The sequence below is a fragment of the Galeopterus variegatus genome, unplaced genomic scaffold (assembly GCF_000696425.1).
Source record: "Galeopterus variegatus unplaced genomic scaffold, G_variegatus-3.0.2 Scaffold2224, whole genome shotgun sequence".
In the NCBI taxonomy this organism is placed as follows: Eukaryota; Metazoa; Chordata; class Mammalia; order Dermoptera; family Cynocephalidae; genus Galeopterus; species Galeopterus variegatus.
Window position 1 is genome coordinate 183023 of NW_007728335.1, and position 18102 is coordinate 201124.

Genomic DNA, 18102 nt, shown 5'->3' on the forward strand with positions numbered 1-18102 from the left:
GAGCGAGGCGCGGGAGCAGCACCGAGGGTTGCGATCCCGTTGCCGGTCCCCGGTCCAGTGCGGGGGCGACACTGAGGGTTGCGATCCGTTGCCGGACCCGGAAAAAGACAAAAAAAAAAAAAAAAAAATTCTGTACTTTATAATTTTCCCTCTTTTATATTGACCATCCCACCCATTCATTAGCTTGAATCAATGAGTCTTACTATATTTTAACATTATCAAAAAAGATTAATCTAGATTAACAAGAAAGAGCATGAAAGCAAAAATCAGGTTTAGACTAGACTGTTCATGTGCTTGGTCAGCTCTTCACCCCTCATAGCATAAAGGGAGATTATGGACATAATTCCTATCTGAATTATAACTAATCAGAATTAATGAAATTCCAGTTAACTATGAAATTTAAGATATTATGACTAGATAGTACATACTTATTATAAATAATTAAAAAAACAAACATTTTTAAAGCTATCATTAAAACAGAAACAGATAAATTAGGCTTCCTCGAGCCTGATTATTTTCCTTTTTCTTTTTTTTCTTTAAAAAAAACAAAAAAGAAAAAAAAAACCTTGCTTTGCCTATGCAGGTGATAAAAACATTAATTTTAATTAGTCCTTGTAATTAAGTACTAAAAGTGTCTCTTACTTTCTCATAGGTCCCTAGGAAATAAATCAGTATATTTCTGACTTTCTAATTTACTAGATAGGGGTTATTCAATTATCTGGAATACCATATGTTGGTTTGGGGATTTATTAAAAGAAAATAAATTTCTAGGAATAGCTTGCCATTAATTTTCTGGTTAAGTGAAGATCTTATACAGAAAATATCTCTGCTTCTACCTTTAATTTAACACCTTTCTTAGTAGATTAGCAAACTTTTCCATCTGCCTGAAGCCAATCAAGTGAGGATAGCTGAATCTTTCTTTAGCAACTGAGTACTCTACTGTCTCTGATAACTTTACCTTGAGTAGATAAGAAGTTGAAGAAGATATACAAGACTGAGTTGAATGTAAATGACTCCTGGACATTTAAAATGATGTTTTAAAACCCAAATAATCCAACCAAACAAACAACAGACAAAAACCTCTAGTATATAGCTTGTGTGTATGTGTGCTGCTGAATAATGAGAGAATGCTGGTTAACTGAGTATTCTAATTAATTGATATTCTGCTGTTTTATTGATACTAAAAATGTGCTCATTCATTTATTTATTCAACATACATTTATTGAGAGCCTACCATACGGCAGGAATTGTTACAGGTGTTTGAGATACACCAGTGAACAAAACAGACAAAAAAATTCCTACCCTCGTATAATATAGCTTACATTCCAGTTGGAGAAGTGGAAAAATAAACAAGAAATATAACAAACAAAGTATATAGTATGTCATAACACCATACTCTAACCAACTGAGCTAACCAGCCACCCCTGTATATAGTATGTAGAAAGGTGACTAGTATAGAGAAAAATGGAGTTGAATAAGGGGGAATCTGAGCTTAGAGGAAGACGGGTTACAATTTTAACAGGGTGGTCAGGGTAGGCCTCATTGAGAAGATATGTGAGCAAAGAATTGACAGAGGTAATGGAGTGCATCACACAGCTATGGGAGCAGAGGGGAGAACAAAGCAAAGGGCCTAGGATGGAACAGCACCTGGCCAAAGTGGAAGGAGGAAGGGAGATTAGTGGCAGGAGCTGGTGTGTGTATTCATGCACATGTGTGTTTGGGCAATAAATGTACGTATTACAGGCCACTGTGATTGGCATCCTCCCTTGACCTTGATTCCTGTCAAGAATTAATAGTGCTGCTTACCTGGAACACTATGGTAGTGTTGCTACAGATCAAAATAAAGATGCAAATAGGAGAGTGCAAAGACAGTTTTAAAAAGCAAAGGAAACATTTTACTTTTTAATTGCTTACCTGACTTCAAAGTGCTTCGACAATTCAAGTCTATGAGGTAAGACAATGTGGGGTGCCTCCACTTTATGATTAGAATAATAGAGTGAACTTATCGGTCAAACCCAGCCAGAAACAACTCTGAAAGGAACCCTTTTTGTTCCTGGAGGCTAGGCGGATTTCAAGGAATCCTGAGAAATAATATGAGTTTTTTACTTCAAAGCTTACATTAAGTTAAACTTCTTTTATTTTTTAAAAAGCTAGGTTTAAACATAAAGGAATAAAGTGTGCCTGTCTGGGAAGTGAATAATTACCCTGTAATACACAAAATTCTCGAATTCATTTGGATAATCTCATTGTACTTAAGAAACAGATTTTTCAGAAAGATATTCTTATTTGCTAAATGACTATCACCATGAAAAATACACAGCATTAGTTATTTCAGCTAAAGAATGTCAAGAACTGAATAATCAAGCATTAGGTTATAAAGTTTAAAAGTTAATATAACAGCACACAGTATCTATATTATTGCTTTAAGTAGATAAACGAAAATGAAATGTGTCTCTTAAGCAGTCATTGAACAAGCAAGATGAGAAATAAATTGAGCTTCACATCGGCCTTTATGGCATCTAACAACTGTGTCTGTCAACACACGGATCCTTTTCACTGTCAATTCAACACACATTTTGCAGACCTTGGGCCTGCAATTATTTCATTTCCTTTCTTGGAAATGTAATTTCCACTTACTTTTGGAGAATAAAAGGCAGACAAAAGGAGGAAGGAGTTGCAGTATTTTCTGATTAAGACTATCTCTGTAAAATGGTAAAGGAAAAAAATCTATACACACACACTGAAGCATTTATCAGAAACTAACTTGTCTCAGCCAAATTGCTTTTGTGTCTGGATATTGGTTCAAATGTAGCCAGATTGTTGATGTCAAATTAGGTGTTAAACAAATTTAATAGGAAAGATGAAGAATGAATATAGATCATCTTTCTGTTAGAACTGTTCAGATGACTCTAGTCAAAAGACAGGAAACACATGACTGCAGGAGAAAATGTGCTTTTAAACACAATGAAATTAGATAAAACTGTAAATCAGCAAAGAATGCCATTCACTCTAAAAGAGAGAAAAAAGTTAATAGTACCAAAGAGAGAAATGCAAGAGAGGAAGAAAATAGCAGTTGGCAAAAATAGATCCAAATTGAATTTCGACTTCATCTGTCCAGGTTTCACCTTTTCAGCTAAGACAGCCACAGCTACAAAAAAGGGATTCTTTCTCTTGATAGAACAGGAAATCACAGGTTTAATTAACTGTGATTACAATATTTGGCTGATCTGATTTGTCTCACCTCTTCCTTTTCTTTAAGTGACAAACGAGCTGACATCCTGGCAAGAGAACTAAAGCAAAACTGTAGACTAATTTCAGAAAGAGCCTGCCATTGTTATAAAACAAATTGATCCTCCACTAGATCTGTCTGAAATACATTCAATAGCAGGATTAACTCTTTGACAAAGTGCCATTCTGAAGCATGTCTATATAGATAAGTCTTAACATAGGATGTTTTCATTCTCAGGACAGAGCAATATTAAGGCACATCTTTAACTGAGGACCAGAAAATAAGGTTGTAAAAACATACTCTTCCAAGTAGGCTCTGAAAGATCTAGTATCTTCTTTTGGTTGCTCATGAACCATTAAAAGGGATGATCTAAGCATTTAATCTTGAAAGACTGATCAAGTGTCTGCTGATACAGGTTAAGGATCATCCAGGCCAATTCTTTGTGTAGAAGAATCTGATTACCAAACCAGTTTAGGGGAAGGAATTCTCTTTATACATGATATTTGCATTGTATCTGAATGAGAACTCTAAGCTAGAAGCATAGAATCAAAAGTTGGCTCATCAAAAGAAAGAAGAGTATTTACTGGCTAGCCAAATCAAAATCTCTCTAAAGGGAAGCAAACCAAAGAAACACACAAGTTAGTCATTACAGATTCTTCTACACACTACTTAGTAAAGAGCATTATTACTTACTTAAATGTAACCTTGGAACTTGTGCATCCTTCCCATTTACAGGACCCTTCACCTGGCTCAGGTGTTGGGGGGGACGGGCTGTTGAATTCTGCCTCCAGAGTTTTCTTGTTCAAGGCTGTTTTTGTTACACTGGATACAGAACCCAACACTGGCATGGATTTGGACTCTGAGGTGGCTAATATCCCGGTTGGACCTTGAAACCAAACACATACCTCAAGTTTAATCATTCTGTGTGATGCTTATTAATATGGTACTGAAAAACAGATTAGCTGAAAATCCCTCAAGGAGTGAAAAGGCTAAATTTGTTAAAAATTTCAAGAGCATGCTGGAAAATGTTCCTACTGGAAATTGGTTCTGCTTCAGTGGTACTACTGTTTTTCAATGCACCAGGACCACACTGAGAAATTGTGTACAAACCTTCGAGAAACCACAAAATCCCAGGCCCTAGTTCCCTCTCTGACCAGAATCCTTAATAATATTGGAATTGTGAAAACTCTTTTCTTCTCATGGAGTATGGCTTTCTGACAGCCCTACTTTAACCATTTTGCCTCTCAAGAGTTAATTCCTCCCCAAATCTCAGGTCTGCATTTTAAACAAAATGGACCAATGTCAAAGGCTCTTTTTAAAAGGCCCATGAAGACTTCTTTAGCACTGAACAGGCTTTTATGAACATTTTCATTTTAATGTGAATGAGAAGTAAGTGGATTTATTTCCTCTTAAAATATAGACACAGGATTATAAAAATTAAGTGAGACAGAGTTTGGCTATTTACCTTTTGGACTTTTCTGCTCTTTGGGACAGGACTTACAAACTATAGTAGGTCTTGTTACTGAAGTTATTGGCATACCAATCTAAAAATTTGCGTCATTGAGGCTAGGTCCCATCAGGACTTCTTAGGATAGAATCTGTCCCTAAATGTAGAAAAAGAAGTTTTTTTCCTCAAAGTAAGATTCTAGTGTGCCTTTCTTGAAACTTCAGTAGTAATGCTTTTAAAACAAAGAGATTCATGAAATAAGTCACAGATATGCAAATTAGATGATAATTTCTAAAAATGAAGCTAGAAGACAACCTTAAAAGGAGCCACTAAGAAGAGGACAAAACTTGAGAGTCTCTTTATGCTTAAGAAATGTCATATCATCTCCCAAGATGGAAGTATTAGTGAATCCAATCCAAAATGCTAGCTAATCCCTGATCATTAAGCTCTGGAATTTTATTCTTGTAGAATTTGGATATTAATGTACCTGATATACTACAAGAGTATAACACACCAACTCTAAAAATGAAGGTCTAATTTGAAAAATCTACCAAAGAGGGACTGAAAAATTGTTCAGCCATTCTGTTGAATACCTCTTTTAGCCTTACTCCATGTTGGAAGACACAGAACTCCTTCCTCTCTCTGGTCTAGTGAAAGCCCCAGCTCACAAAGCATTAGTGTCTGTCTTCCTTATTTATTTCATCTATACTATCTGGGCACATCAGTTTGTAATGTTACTGAATATTCTGGTTTAAAAAGTCTTTTCCTCTCATCTATGTTAAGCCTCATGTTGCATGGGGATATGGAAGTAGAAAGAAGGGCAGAAAGATCAAGAAAGAAAGTTCCTAAAAATATAAATATGAAGTTGAATTCAAGATTTGCTTCCTATCAGATCTATTCTGCCCTTTTTGCCCTTGGATAAATGTTGACTACAACATGAGATAGCTTTAAACAATTTGACCTTGAAGAAAAGCAGGATGTTTCTGAATACACCAGTGTCTGCTGCTTGTTCCTCAACTGAAGCCAGTTAAAAAGGAGGGAGGGTAGTGAACTGAGCCAATGCTCTTATTTTTCTTATTTATATAAAAAGCAAAAAGAAAAAAGCTCAATGTTTAAGATTATTACTACTGCATCCTGTTTAAGCCACCCAATGTCTTCCAAGAGGCACTTGCTGCTCTCTGACATGTCAGCTTGGTAGACCACAAAGGTAGATAAACAGGGAACATCAGTTAGTTCCATGAGAAAAATTTTAAGGAAAAGGGTACATACCTGGCCCCTGGGGGAGACACTCACTAACCTGGGATCCAACTTCTGCAAATCTCAGGCTGTCTCTCTTATGATGCTCCTTTTCTCCACTTGTGACCTCACATTTACTTTCCCATAAGCCTTTGTGTCTACCCAGCTCCTCATCTCTGTGATTTGACTCCTGCCATGCAGCTGTGCTGCTTTAGCTTCTTCTTACTTTCCCCCCTGGAATTTTTACTTTGCCACTCCATGACCTCTATAAAAAGATTCACATGGTAAATGTCTCTTCCAGGTTGACGCTAGCAAAACATCTGTACCAACTAAAAAAAGGCATGATTTCTTTTTTAGGTGATGAGAATTTGTAAGTTTGTTTCCTCCCCCTGGAATTTTTACTTTGCCACTCCATGACCTCTATAAAAAGATTCACATGGTAAATGCCTCTTCCAGGTTGACGCTAGCAAAACATCTGTACCAACTAAAAAAAGGCATGATTTCTTTTTTAGGTGATGAGAGTTTGTAAGTTTGTTTCCTTTTTTTTTTTCTTTTACTTGACTATGAGGAAGTTCAAAGAAAATCTCTGCTCAATTATAAGCCATTCCTTCAGTATGTGTTTCCTCTCCACCTTGTCAATGACAGTTCATATTTCTCATTTATTAATGGTTCTATTGAATATATATCTTTTATTCTCACTTCCCTCAAATAATGCATTGAATGTTGGTATGTTCGTGGAAAAATACACATAAAATGAAAGATTCTCATCATGCCTATATGTTCCTTCCTTTACTCTTTGAAATATTCAAATTTCCATACTGACATAAAAAGAAATTTCCTCATTTCTTCCATTGAAAACTAACTCTGAAATAGTGAGCGTCGAGCATATTTGACCACACTCATGAGAGAAGTAAGAATGTTTGTAGAGGAACAAAAAGGTCAATGGCAAAACACAAAATGTAAATGACAGAACACTAAAATGGCATCTACAAAGTCCTAAAAAACAGCAATGCCTACCTGAGTACTTTGAGAATGTAAAGGATGACTCAAGCACTGATGTCACTAAATGAGCAATGATTCACATGGAGGATGCGTAAATGCTTGTTAAGCAATCCTAAGAAAAAACTATCTCTTGGCACTCCCTCAATTTTCCTGAGACGTAGCTATTTTGAGGAAGGGCAGGGGGGCATACACATGGAGGATGCGTAAATGCTTGTTAAGCAATCCTAAGAAAAAACTATCTCTTGGCACTCTCTCAATTTTCCTGAGACGTAGCTATTTTGAGGAAGGGCAGGGGGGCATAGAGAATCCTTGTAGGTTTTTAATAGTAGAATTTCCGGCCAAACTAAAAAATGAATGGCTGAATTTTTTAAAAGAAAGAAACAAAGGTTTCACCTTTTTATAATAAAAGTGTGGCTGGTATTGGTTCAAGAAACCAATTTACTCAACTGAGTAAATCTCTATGTGAGAACTAGAGCTTAATTATAAAAAACCCATCTTTAATATTCTACCAACTTAAATTTGGTCAACATGACTCGACAGTTGCAAATTTAAACTGTTACGATGGCCTGTTAGGAGCTGACTGAGCTAAGTCTAAGAGACTCAACCCATTAGCTATGGTTGCTGATTAATTTTACTTCACGGTAGTTTTTTTTCAAAGCCAGCCTCCTACCTGGCCAAGAGGGGAAAACCTCATAAAGGTTTCTGCTAATTGCCATGACCAAACTGATAAAAACAACTGAAGACATACAAAATTAGTTCTGGTACAGATTTGGAGGCCTAATACATGCCTGACGTGACATAAATACAAAGAGTGACTCAAAACTTGTTCTGATGGTACATTTATAGTTGGTGACACAGCTGAAATTTCTCATTCACTTGGTTCAAAGGCAGAGAAAATAAGCTAAATGGATATGAAGAGTAAAGATGATTTCTTTGCATTTGTAACTGATGTATAATTACTGTAAACTACTCATTATTGTGTGCTTGCTTTGCACCAGGCACAGTGCTAGGCACTTTTCATATACTGACGGACTTAGTCTTTAGAATAATCCAATGAAGCAGTGCTTTTATTACCCTCATTTTATAGATGAAGCAACTGAAGCACAAGAGAGGTTGAGTAATTTGCCTAAGGGCGAGCAGCTAGTAAATGACAGAGCTAGGGTTCATACTCAGGTGGTCTGGTTCCAGGGCCTGCACTCAGGGCTAAATTGTTGACAAAACCCATCCTGAATTTACACAAGGGCATCTTTCATTAAACAAAATCAGATCTATAAATGCCTGATTATCTACTGATAAATAAATAAACATACCAATAAATAAAAATAAATGAGTTCTTATGAATTATCCATAAATACCTTTCCCCATCCAGTACTTCTCACTCACATTAAAAGTAAACATCTTAACAACTTTAAAAAGATCATTTCATGTTAAGAAGGGACTTAAAAGAAGATGTTTCAGAGATGAAGAATAGGACTATGGAGAATGCAAACCAGCTTACTACTGCTATCTGCTTCTGCTGTCACCTTTCTGCGACGCAAAATCCTTTCTAACTCAGTTTCACTGTTTTCAGAGTCAAGGGATTTTAAGCTTCTTGAACTAGTGGATTTGTTAAGTGTCCCCTAAAGTGAAAACAAAACAAAAACAAAATGGTTAATGTCTTAATACAATATACAAAAGAATATAAAAATCAAACCACCAAAACATTACCAGAACTTGAATGAAATTATAAAATAAAACAAAATTTGCCAAACATATATTTTTTAATGTGCATATCTTTTCAACAATACAGAGTGCTGGATCATTTAAGAAGACGCTATCGATGATGTAGATGCTAGCTTTCATATTAGAAGAACAGTACAAGAACACTTCTTGATGAGCTAACTATATGAAATTCAGCAGTGGGAAGGTACTTACATATCGATGATTAAGATTCTGATGTGCGTTGATCGGGTGGAGAAGAGAATGGATATATTAAACTCACCTTAGAAGGATTTCTTGATACGGCAGCTATGAGCTACTAAACCCAAATCCTGTTGCACAGAAAAATGTGTGGCTGATTCTTCAGAGAGGGTGACCCTGGTTGCACACTTGATGACAATGTTGCCCTAGCTGCCAAAGGAGGCACATGGTGCTCTCCAGTGGCCTGCCCAAAGAAGGGCTGTACTGAGCACACCTTGACTTCAGTGTGGAAGAGGAAAGTTATAATCATACAGGGAGGCAAGCAAGGGTTGGGCAACTTAATTACACCTTCCTAACAGAGGAGATAGTGAATGCATTATTCAGGGCCCAGAAGACACTGAAGGAACAAGAGATGCCATAAAGCTGTACTCCTACTGAAACTGATACTGGCTTTCAAGAAGACAGAGAGAGACCCCTGCAGTGATTCCTTCCCTGGCTCCTCTAGGAAGTATGTTATGGAGGGAGAGCTGTGGTTTTCCATCTGCATTAGTAGTAAAGTGTTTGTACAGAACACTGGGTGATGTACTTTCTCTCAATTATATGTAAGGATTCAGCACTTCAACATTACAGAGACTTTCATAAGAAATGCCCACTATTTCTTTGAAATGGTCCTCCTCAACTGTGCCATAGGTTTCTGGGAGAAAAAAGCTTGGAGAACCATAATCTCTTGATCAGAGGAAAAAAGAACCTCAAGTCTGGAATAACTTGCCAGACATAATACCACAGTCAGGAGACAGCTTTTGTCCACCAAGACTAATAACCATGCCAGCCTTTGTAATGGTTGAACTCACTAACGGCTTGCTTTAATCCTGCTGCCTCCCCACTGCCATCTTCCTGAAGGATTCTAAGAATTCTAGAATTCTATTGGCTAAAAATGGCAACCCTTTTGTCTTCTTTAGCCTATAGAACAAGAAAAGCCGCTTGTAAAATCAGATGGTTACAAATCTCACATGATATAGGTTATCATGTTGTTTAGCTTATAAAGTGTTTTTTTCCCCAACTGCTTAAAGTTAGAGAAAAGCAGCCTGTTGTGATGGAGAAACTGACTAACAAGATCAGGAGATTACATTATTTTGCTTCAACTGTCTAACCAACTGATGTGCAAAATACTTAGATAAGGTTCATATTTTAATCTGGCATAGGATACTTCCCCCCCTGGAAAACTGCTTGTCATTTATTGCACAATTCATAAAACATAATAAAAGAAAAATCATATCACGTGTAACACTATTAATAGTTTATTTTACAATTAAAAAATGAGATGATTTGGCTTATTTATTTAACATTGCAGAACCTGTATCTACTCAAACAGTCATACAGTAACGTATGACTGACACTGACAAGGTAAAGAAAATAGAACTACAGCCACTTTCGATAAATTAAAAAAATGTACCAGAGTAACTATTCCTGGAGTTAATTCAAAGAAAGTGTGTGTGTGTGTGTGTGTGTATGTGAGTATACATATACACTACATACATACCTTCCAAGGATATCTTTGATGAATTTATCTTTCACAATATTCCCTAGGTTTTCATTTGAATAACAGCATTAATTCCTAAAATTCCTGACTGTAGTAAGCTACTCTCTTGTCATACCTGATACTGAAGGAATTCGTTTTCCAAATTCTAACCCTTAAATCCCAAACTTTTTTATCCATTTACTAACTGATGTGGCTGATTCCGCTAATATATGAGTAAACTTTAAATACAGAGGCAATTATGGAGGAAAGAAAGGTTTCTATATCACTCTCAACTGAAATGATGAAGAGCTCAGCTATGATAAAGTACCAAAATTATCCTATTTATTTATATGACAGTCACAGAATTTGAGAATCAGAAATTAACTTAGAAACCATGTAGCACGTATAATTCCTTTCCTTTACAGATGAGAAAATTCAAACTCAGTGAGTCTCAAGGTTTGGGCCAGGTACCAGAATAGGTGAGTGATAGAGTTGGATCTAGAATTTAGATCTTTTAAAACTCAAACCAGTATTCTTTTCCTACTTCAAACTGCTGTGATTATTTAACAATCTTAGTCCCCACACCCATTAAATGTTCATAATACTATTGTCAGGTGGCAAAATTAACTATTTAACAATTTCTGGTAACTTCTGAAAAACTGAAGATGTTTGAAAACGATCTGTAAGAGAATTTTTTGAAACCCGCTTTTGTTTCTTTGATTTAGAGTCAACTGAACTCACTTAAAACTAGACTTTTAGATTTGCATTGATTTATTCTTCAGAAATTACCATTGCCACTTAGAGTGGCTTTTAAATGACGGGGTGATTCAAGAGGTTTTATTTCCTAAACCACAAAACCTTTGTGTGACTATGAGAAATGAACTATATATACATTATCTACAAAATGTATAGCTTTAAAAATTAAGTAGAAGTAGCCGGCCCGGTGGCGTACTGCTACAGTGCGCCACTTGGGAAGCGCGGTGGCGCTCCTGCCGAGGGTTCGGATCCCACATACAGACCGGTTCCCGCTCACTGGCTGAGCGAGGTGTGGGAGCAACACCGAGGGTTGCGATCCCGTTGCCGGTCCCGGTCCGGGCGCAACACTGAGGGTTGCGATCCATTGCCGGACACAAAAAAAGACAAAAAGGAAAAAAAAAAAAATTAAGTAGAAGTAGGTTTAGAAAAATGAGCTCCATCAACACAGACTTTTGAAATTGGCTTGAAAATTGTTCGACTCAAAAAATAGAGTGGGGTTTTCCAACTTCCCCAAATCAGAGATTTGTTTCCTACTAACTCTCAGCACTCTCAAAAGTAGGCCAAATCTCTTAAGTCTTACAATTTGGGTCACATTCCATTTCAACAAAAATACCCCACACAGAGCCTCTTCCTGGTTTCTGCTCTACAACAGAACCAAACATGGTGTTTCTTAGTTTCTTGATGTGTCTTGGTGCAGGTGCTCACTTTCCACCTCAGTACACAATAGCAGGCTTTTCATGTTCTTTCATATTTGTGTCTCACATGCCATGACTGTGAGGTTGGAATCCTGTGCTTTACTGGATACCAACTTAGATAATCTTAATAGTCTGAAACTTCAACAAGAAGCACCAATAAAGACCCATCTGTTTGGCAGGTTGAGCCAGGGGCTTGCTTTCCCACTCTCCTCCAAGAATGTATATGGTTTCTTGGCCCCGGGAGGCAGGAAGTTACAAATGGTCCATCATTCCTCAAAAAAACTTCCATGGGGGTAGAGAAGAGTCACCATTTGGCAAAGAAGAGTAGGGGAGAGGGTCATAAGTTCCACTAAAAAAAAAAAATTTTTAAAAAAAAAAAAAAAAAAAAAAAAAGATAAAACGAAATTAGTAACATAAAGAGACTCATTTTATTCTCTAATTTATCATCAAATAGTTGTTTCAACTGTGAGAAAAAGCAGACTGTGACCCTGATACCAACATATTTGAGCAGGAGCTCAGATTTACACTTAGGTCTCAAGAATTCCACTTTCGTGCCTCAAAGTAAAGCACTATCCACGTAAAGCACTACCCACATAAAGCACTATCCATCTATTACATTTCTGATATTCACAAACATGTACTGGTCCTTACATATGGCCAGACACTTGATCTTCAAGCTGTAATGCAAGGATTGGAAGGCAAGAACAGGCAACAATGACTTTAGTGAAAGTGTAACCACTCTTTTAGAATAGAAACAGCAAAGTGTTATTTGATATATTATTAACACCTGTAACAGAGGAATCCATAAATACAATCAAGTAAACTGTCAAAAGAAATGAGGCTAATTGTAAATGGAAATAAAACATACCAAAAACAATCATTCACAAAAACCAGATTTTAAAAATATTCTCTTTTCATTTCGCCATTAACTAAACAATAAACCACGATCTATTCTTACCAGTATTCCTTTTAGTTCATTCACTGCACTTTCAGAGCCTTTTGAAGATTCTGGCTACAATTTTAAAAAGAAAAAAAAAAATTACTGAGTAATTCAGGTTTAAAATACTAAACAAAGAGTTTTACATGGCAAAGTGTTCGTAGCTTGTACTGGTGATATGTATGACTACACATATTTTTGAGTAGGTCTATGTCTTAAGGTTAGGAAAAATATTAGCCATGTTAGTTCTCCCAAACGGCAGTTAAATAGAAAATCAGAAGTTACATTCAAAGCAAAAGGACTCAAGCCACCATCTTCTAAATATCATCTTGTTACCTCCTGGTTATCATCATAGGTAGAATAGATTTGCTAAACACCAGACTTCAAAGACTTGATTCCAAATTATTCAAAACTTTTTACAACAAACTCTTCTACACTAGCATTGCTGGACTTCTGCCAGAAAGCGAGGACTAGGAGGAGGCAGTGCAGAGCAGAAAGCAAGCTACAGGACAGAAAACCTCTCTCAGCTCCATTAATTCCAGGCAAAGGCCAGCTTACAGAGGACTGGCATGTCTTTTTTTTTTTTTTTTTTTTATAAATTTTACAACTGAGTTAGGAGAGCAGGGACCAGCAAAGAATCTGGCTTATAGGAGAATGTTAGCATCACTGGCTGCCAGAGCACTAAAGAACCTCAGAGGGGGTATAGTGCAATCACTTCATCTTACGAGGAAAGTAAGGCTTGAGGAAGGTAGCATTTGAGTTAAGTGTCTTGATTACAAGCCTAGTTCTCTTCTGGCCACACCATGAACAAAATAATCTGAATGAAATTCTGGGTAATATTTGCTTGCCCTGTAATACCTAACAGTCTCTGCAGATCCCTCAACAAATTTAAGAGTCTCGAGCTCTACCGACTGAGCTAGCTGGGAGTCTCTCCTCAAGTAATTTAATGGGGAAAAAACTTAGCATGAAACCCTTATGAAAAAGAAGCTCAGGAAAGACCTCCAATCTCCCCTGTACCTCTTCCTTTCACAGAGGATAGAGAAGAAGAGAAAACTTGCAAGATATAGTGAAAGGAACCCCTCTAGCCTCTCATTCCTGGAAAAGAGGTAAGGCTATATTCTCTCTCATCAAGAAGTGGGAGGTGATCTATAATCCTTTCCTCTCAAAAGACAGTAAAAGATCCTATTTCAATTTTTAAAAATGGAGACAGAGAAAGAGAAGGAGAAGAGAGAGAGAGAGAGGTTTGCTGCTCATGTACAAATCTTACTGAGGCATTCAACTTTCAGAGCTCAGATTTTCTGTGAAATATACATCATGCCCACATTGCCAGTCATAAGCTTTAATACACTAATTTCAATCATGCTGGCACCACCAACATCATCAGGGAATTTAGGATATGTGCAGTTAAATTACTGTTCTCAAGGCAGGCTTGACTTCTGCAGGTAAACTCAGCAGGTGACAAGCTGTGACTTTTGAACAAATGCCCTACCTAAAGGCATACTCAAAAGTGCCGCCATGCCACTCAAGCTGCCTTGGGCTTGTGTAAGTTTTTTGAAGCCTGGACCGCATACTCTCATAACATGATGTTTCAGGAAAACACTCATGATTCTGAGGGAAGAAGTCTGTACTCAAGCATGCAGCGACCACTTGTTTTAAAGGTTATTGACCAGGTCATTCAGCACTACATCTACACAGTTTGATGATTACCAGTAAAAAACCCAGTCGTCCACTCATCCTTGTTCAGTTGTTTTCCAGATTTTGAATTGACATTAAGTAATGTATAACTGTTAAGTCACAGGAAGAAAGAAAAAGCACAAAGTGATATTCTGAAGATGAAAATACATTCGGAACATTGATTGCTTAGGATTTAAGAAGTTTTCAACGTTTTTCTCTCTAAACTAATTTTGTTTCTTTAGACACTGCATTTTTCTCTAGCAATAGTTTGACTTTGCTTATTCTTCCCTTAATAGTTGTGACACGGAAGTCATAAAAATGTATTCTTTTCAAAGGTAGCAATCAGACCACAAATTTTCAAGTGTTTTCACACTTCATTCCATTTGATCCTGACAACAACCCTGTAAGTCACATAGGGCAGGTGCTATCTCCATTTTTAAAAGAAAAGGGCACAGTGAAGCTGGGTGGTACCACCAGGGCCCCCACTCTACCAGCACTGTTCTTCACTCACTTTCACTCACTTACCAGACACCAGCACTGAAATGGCTGTGCCAGATCATGCTATACTCAGCTTCTCTTCCAGTTTTATGTCCTGTCCTTTACTCAGAAAACTGCTTTCAGAACATTGGCACAAGGGCCGGCCCGTGGCTCACTCGGGAGAGTGTGGTGCTGATAACACCAAGGCCATGGGTTTGGATCCTCCATAGGGATGACCGGTTCGCTCACTGGCTGAGCGTGGTGCTGACAACACCAAGCCAAGAGTTAAGATCCCTTACAGGTCATCTTTAAAAAAAAAAAAAAGAACATTGGCACAAGACTGAAATACTTTACATGGCCAGGCGCCACTTGTTTCACTAGATGTAAATCTACTCTTGGAGTTGAGTACTCTTTCCCTCTCTCCAACCCCCTTTCTAGGTACAGCCCACACCAGGGCCACTCTGCCTTGCCTGGCTATCTTGCCTGCCTGCAAAAAAGTGACGACTTTAAAAGCCCACTGGAATTTACACTGAACAGTCACGATACTGGGGGACATCCAAGAAGGTGAAGAGGGGCATCCTCGGGAGGAAAAAAGAACCAAACCACAAAGATTGGTGAAAAAGAAAGAAGGTGAAGAGAACCATTCTGTTCATACCTAATTAGAGTGAGGAAAGTGAGGGTTAGTTTTAGGTGTCAACTTGGTTACATGAGGGAATGCTGAGAAACCTGGAAATGTATCTTTTTAAGTGTGTCCATGAGGGTGTTTCCAGCAGAAATTATTATGACAGCCTGAGTGGACTGGGTGGGAAAGACCCACCCTCAATGTGGGTGGGAACCATCCAATCTGCTGGGGATCCAGAGAGAACAAAAGACAGAGGAAAAAGGTAAAGCTCTCTCTCTACCCACTGGAGCTAGGATACTCTCTTTTCTCCTGTCTGTGGACATCAGAGCTCAAGACTCGTCAGCTTTTGGGTTCTAGCATTTACACCAAGGACACCATCAGCTTCCCTGGTTTTGAGGCCTTTGGACTTGGACTGAGCCATACTACCAGCATCCAGTTTACAGACAGCCTGTCGTGGGACTTTTCCTCACAATCATGTGAGTAATCCCCTAATAAATCCCTCTCATATATGTATAACATATCCTATCGATTCTGTCTCTCTGGAGAACCCTGACTAATACAGAAAGAAAAAGCATTTTTCAAAAAAAAAGTAAAAAACTATTATTGGGCTTATTTAAATGTCATAGACACACAAAGGGAGGGAAGAAATAATGAACTAGACTCAAAGTGCCTCTAATACCAGAGTGCTCACTGTAGTTTAGTTTAGCAGACAGTTGATGATGTCTACATAAATATATACACACACACACACACACACAAAATATTCTCCTTGAAGTGACCTGGAATATGTACATGAAATTAATGAAAAGCAATCATATACACCTCGTTATTTTCCAAAGATAGTTTTAGTTCTGTTCTGCCATTATTATGTGACTCCCTCCACTAAAATAGAAGCCTCAGGAAGACAAGGATTTTTGTCTGGTTTTTTTTTTTTTTTTTAGGTAACTGGTAAGGGTATCTTAACCCTTGACTTGGTGGTGTCAGCACCACGCTCTCCCAAGTGAGCTAACCAGCCATCCCTATACAGGGATCCTAACCCATGGCCTTGGTGTTAAAAGCACCACACTCTCCCAAGTGAGCCACGGGCCAGCCCTTGTTGTCTGTTTTGTTTACTGCTTTATCCTCAATGCCTATAACGGTATCTGGCACATAGTAGGTACTCAACAGAATCACAAAAGAATCAGAAACCAAAGAAAACAAAGGGTGTAACAACTGTTATTTGTCTGATATAACAGTTCGTATCAATGAATTCTGTCAAAGAGTTGTCTCTCAGAGAAATGACAGCACCCTGCAACAACACAGGTTACCTTCTATACTGATTTAGGTTCATGATGGGTCAGAGTCCTCCCAAAACATGCTTATATGGAAGCAAAAGGTTTTACGACACGTTAGCCTTATCCTAAGATTTGACAGTCAAATTTTACTCTGCTTACAAAGCACTTATTACAAAGCTACTTTGATATAACTTTCATCAAATTTCAAACTTTTATATTTAAAAAAGGAAATATCAAGGGAAAGTGGGAAGCATTTAAGTTACTCCATACCTTTGCCTTCGGTCTGGCTGTCTGATTAACTGGTCTAAGATGAACTCCCTTTTTAATTCTATCCATCATCTCTTCGACTGCTTGCCTCTTTAGATCTGTGACTTCTTCAGCTGTTCAAAGAACACATACATAAATCATCTTATGCCACAAGAAAACAGCTACTTCCTATTTTTGTTCACTTAGAAAGACTGCACTATATAATTAACCAGAGTCATTTTTCAGATAGTCTCAGAACACCAATAATTTACTAAGGTTAACATCTATCAGGTAGCAACATTTTAAAAAGAAAATAAAAGATCTTTTCATAAAAATATGTTATAAAAATTAAGGTCAAATTTGTAGAATGGAAGTCAATATTGTCCCATCTATGTTAAACAAACTAGATTTTGTGCCTATGCCAACATAATAATAGATTTGAATCTCTCTGGGTCTATAAAAACCCAACTTTGTATCTACTCTCAAATAATCATTTATCTTTTCCTCAAAGATGTTTTTATAACTTATGGTACATCTATGTCAAAGAAATCAGCCCACAGAAAGAATAACTACCAAAAGCCCATTTGAAAAAAAAATCAAAGAGATGTTTTCCTTGTTGGAAGAAATCCATAGTCAAAACACTAGCAGCAAATTGGTAAAATCTATTTTTAAATTGCCATCTTTTGTTTAGGAATCACATGGAAAGGAAATATTTAAGCAAACTTTTTTCATGTCTTTTAAAATTGTCAGTGTTAAATGAAAACATGCACCTAGCAATAATTGTAATTAAGTAATTAAATTTGATAAAAATTTAAACTCTCTATTGTCTAACCTTTGCATTATTTTGTTGTTAAAAAAAAGAAAAAAAAAACCCACCAAACTTGTTGAGATGTGTATCAGTTAGATGAATGCAACTGAGGCGAACTTAAACCTGTTGATCAGAATCGTTGGAACCTGTTACTCTTGCAGAATAGCTTGACCAAAAGCACAGAATCATTTTGGAACATTTATCACCACTAACACTGTTCTTGATCTTGTGTTTAACCTCCATCTAACTCACTCTAGCTAATATATTTAAATTTAAATATC

At 37.2% G+C, this 18102-nt stretch overlaps 1 protein-coding gene across 1 annotated transcript in view; it reads right to left on the reverse strand.

Moving 5' to 3' along the window:
- Positions 1–18102, reverse strand: part of KIAA1598 (KIAA1598 ortholog) — a 107325-nt gene that overhangs the window by 12500 nt on the left and 76723 nt on the right. Inside the window, exons 13-16 of the mRNA XM_008580957.1 lie at positions 17038–17147; positions 12742–12795; positions 8413–8533; positions 3923–4115 (exon numbers count right to left, since the gene is read on the reverse strand). Coding sequence (XP_008579179.1) covers positions 3923–4115; positions 8413–8533; positions 12742–12795; positions 17038–17147 — 478 coding nt within the window. The remainder of the gene's footprint in view (positions 1–3922; positions 4116–8412; positions 8534–12741; positions 12796–17037; positions 17148–18102) is intronic.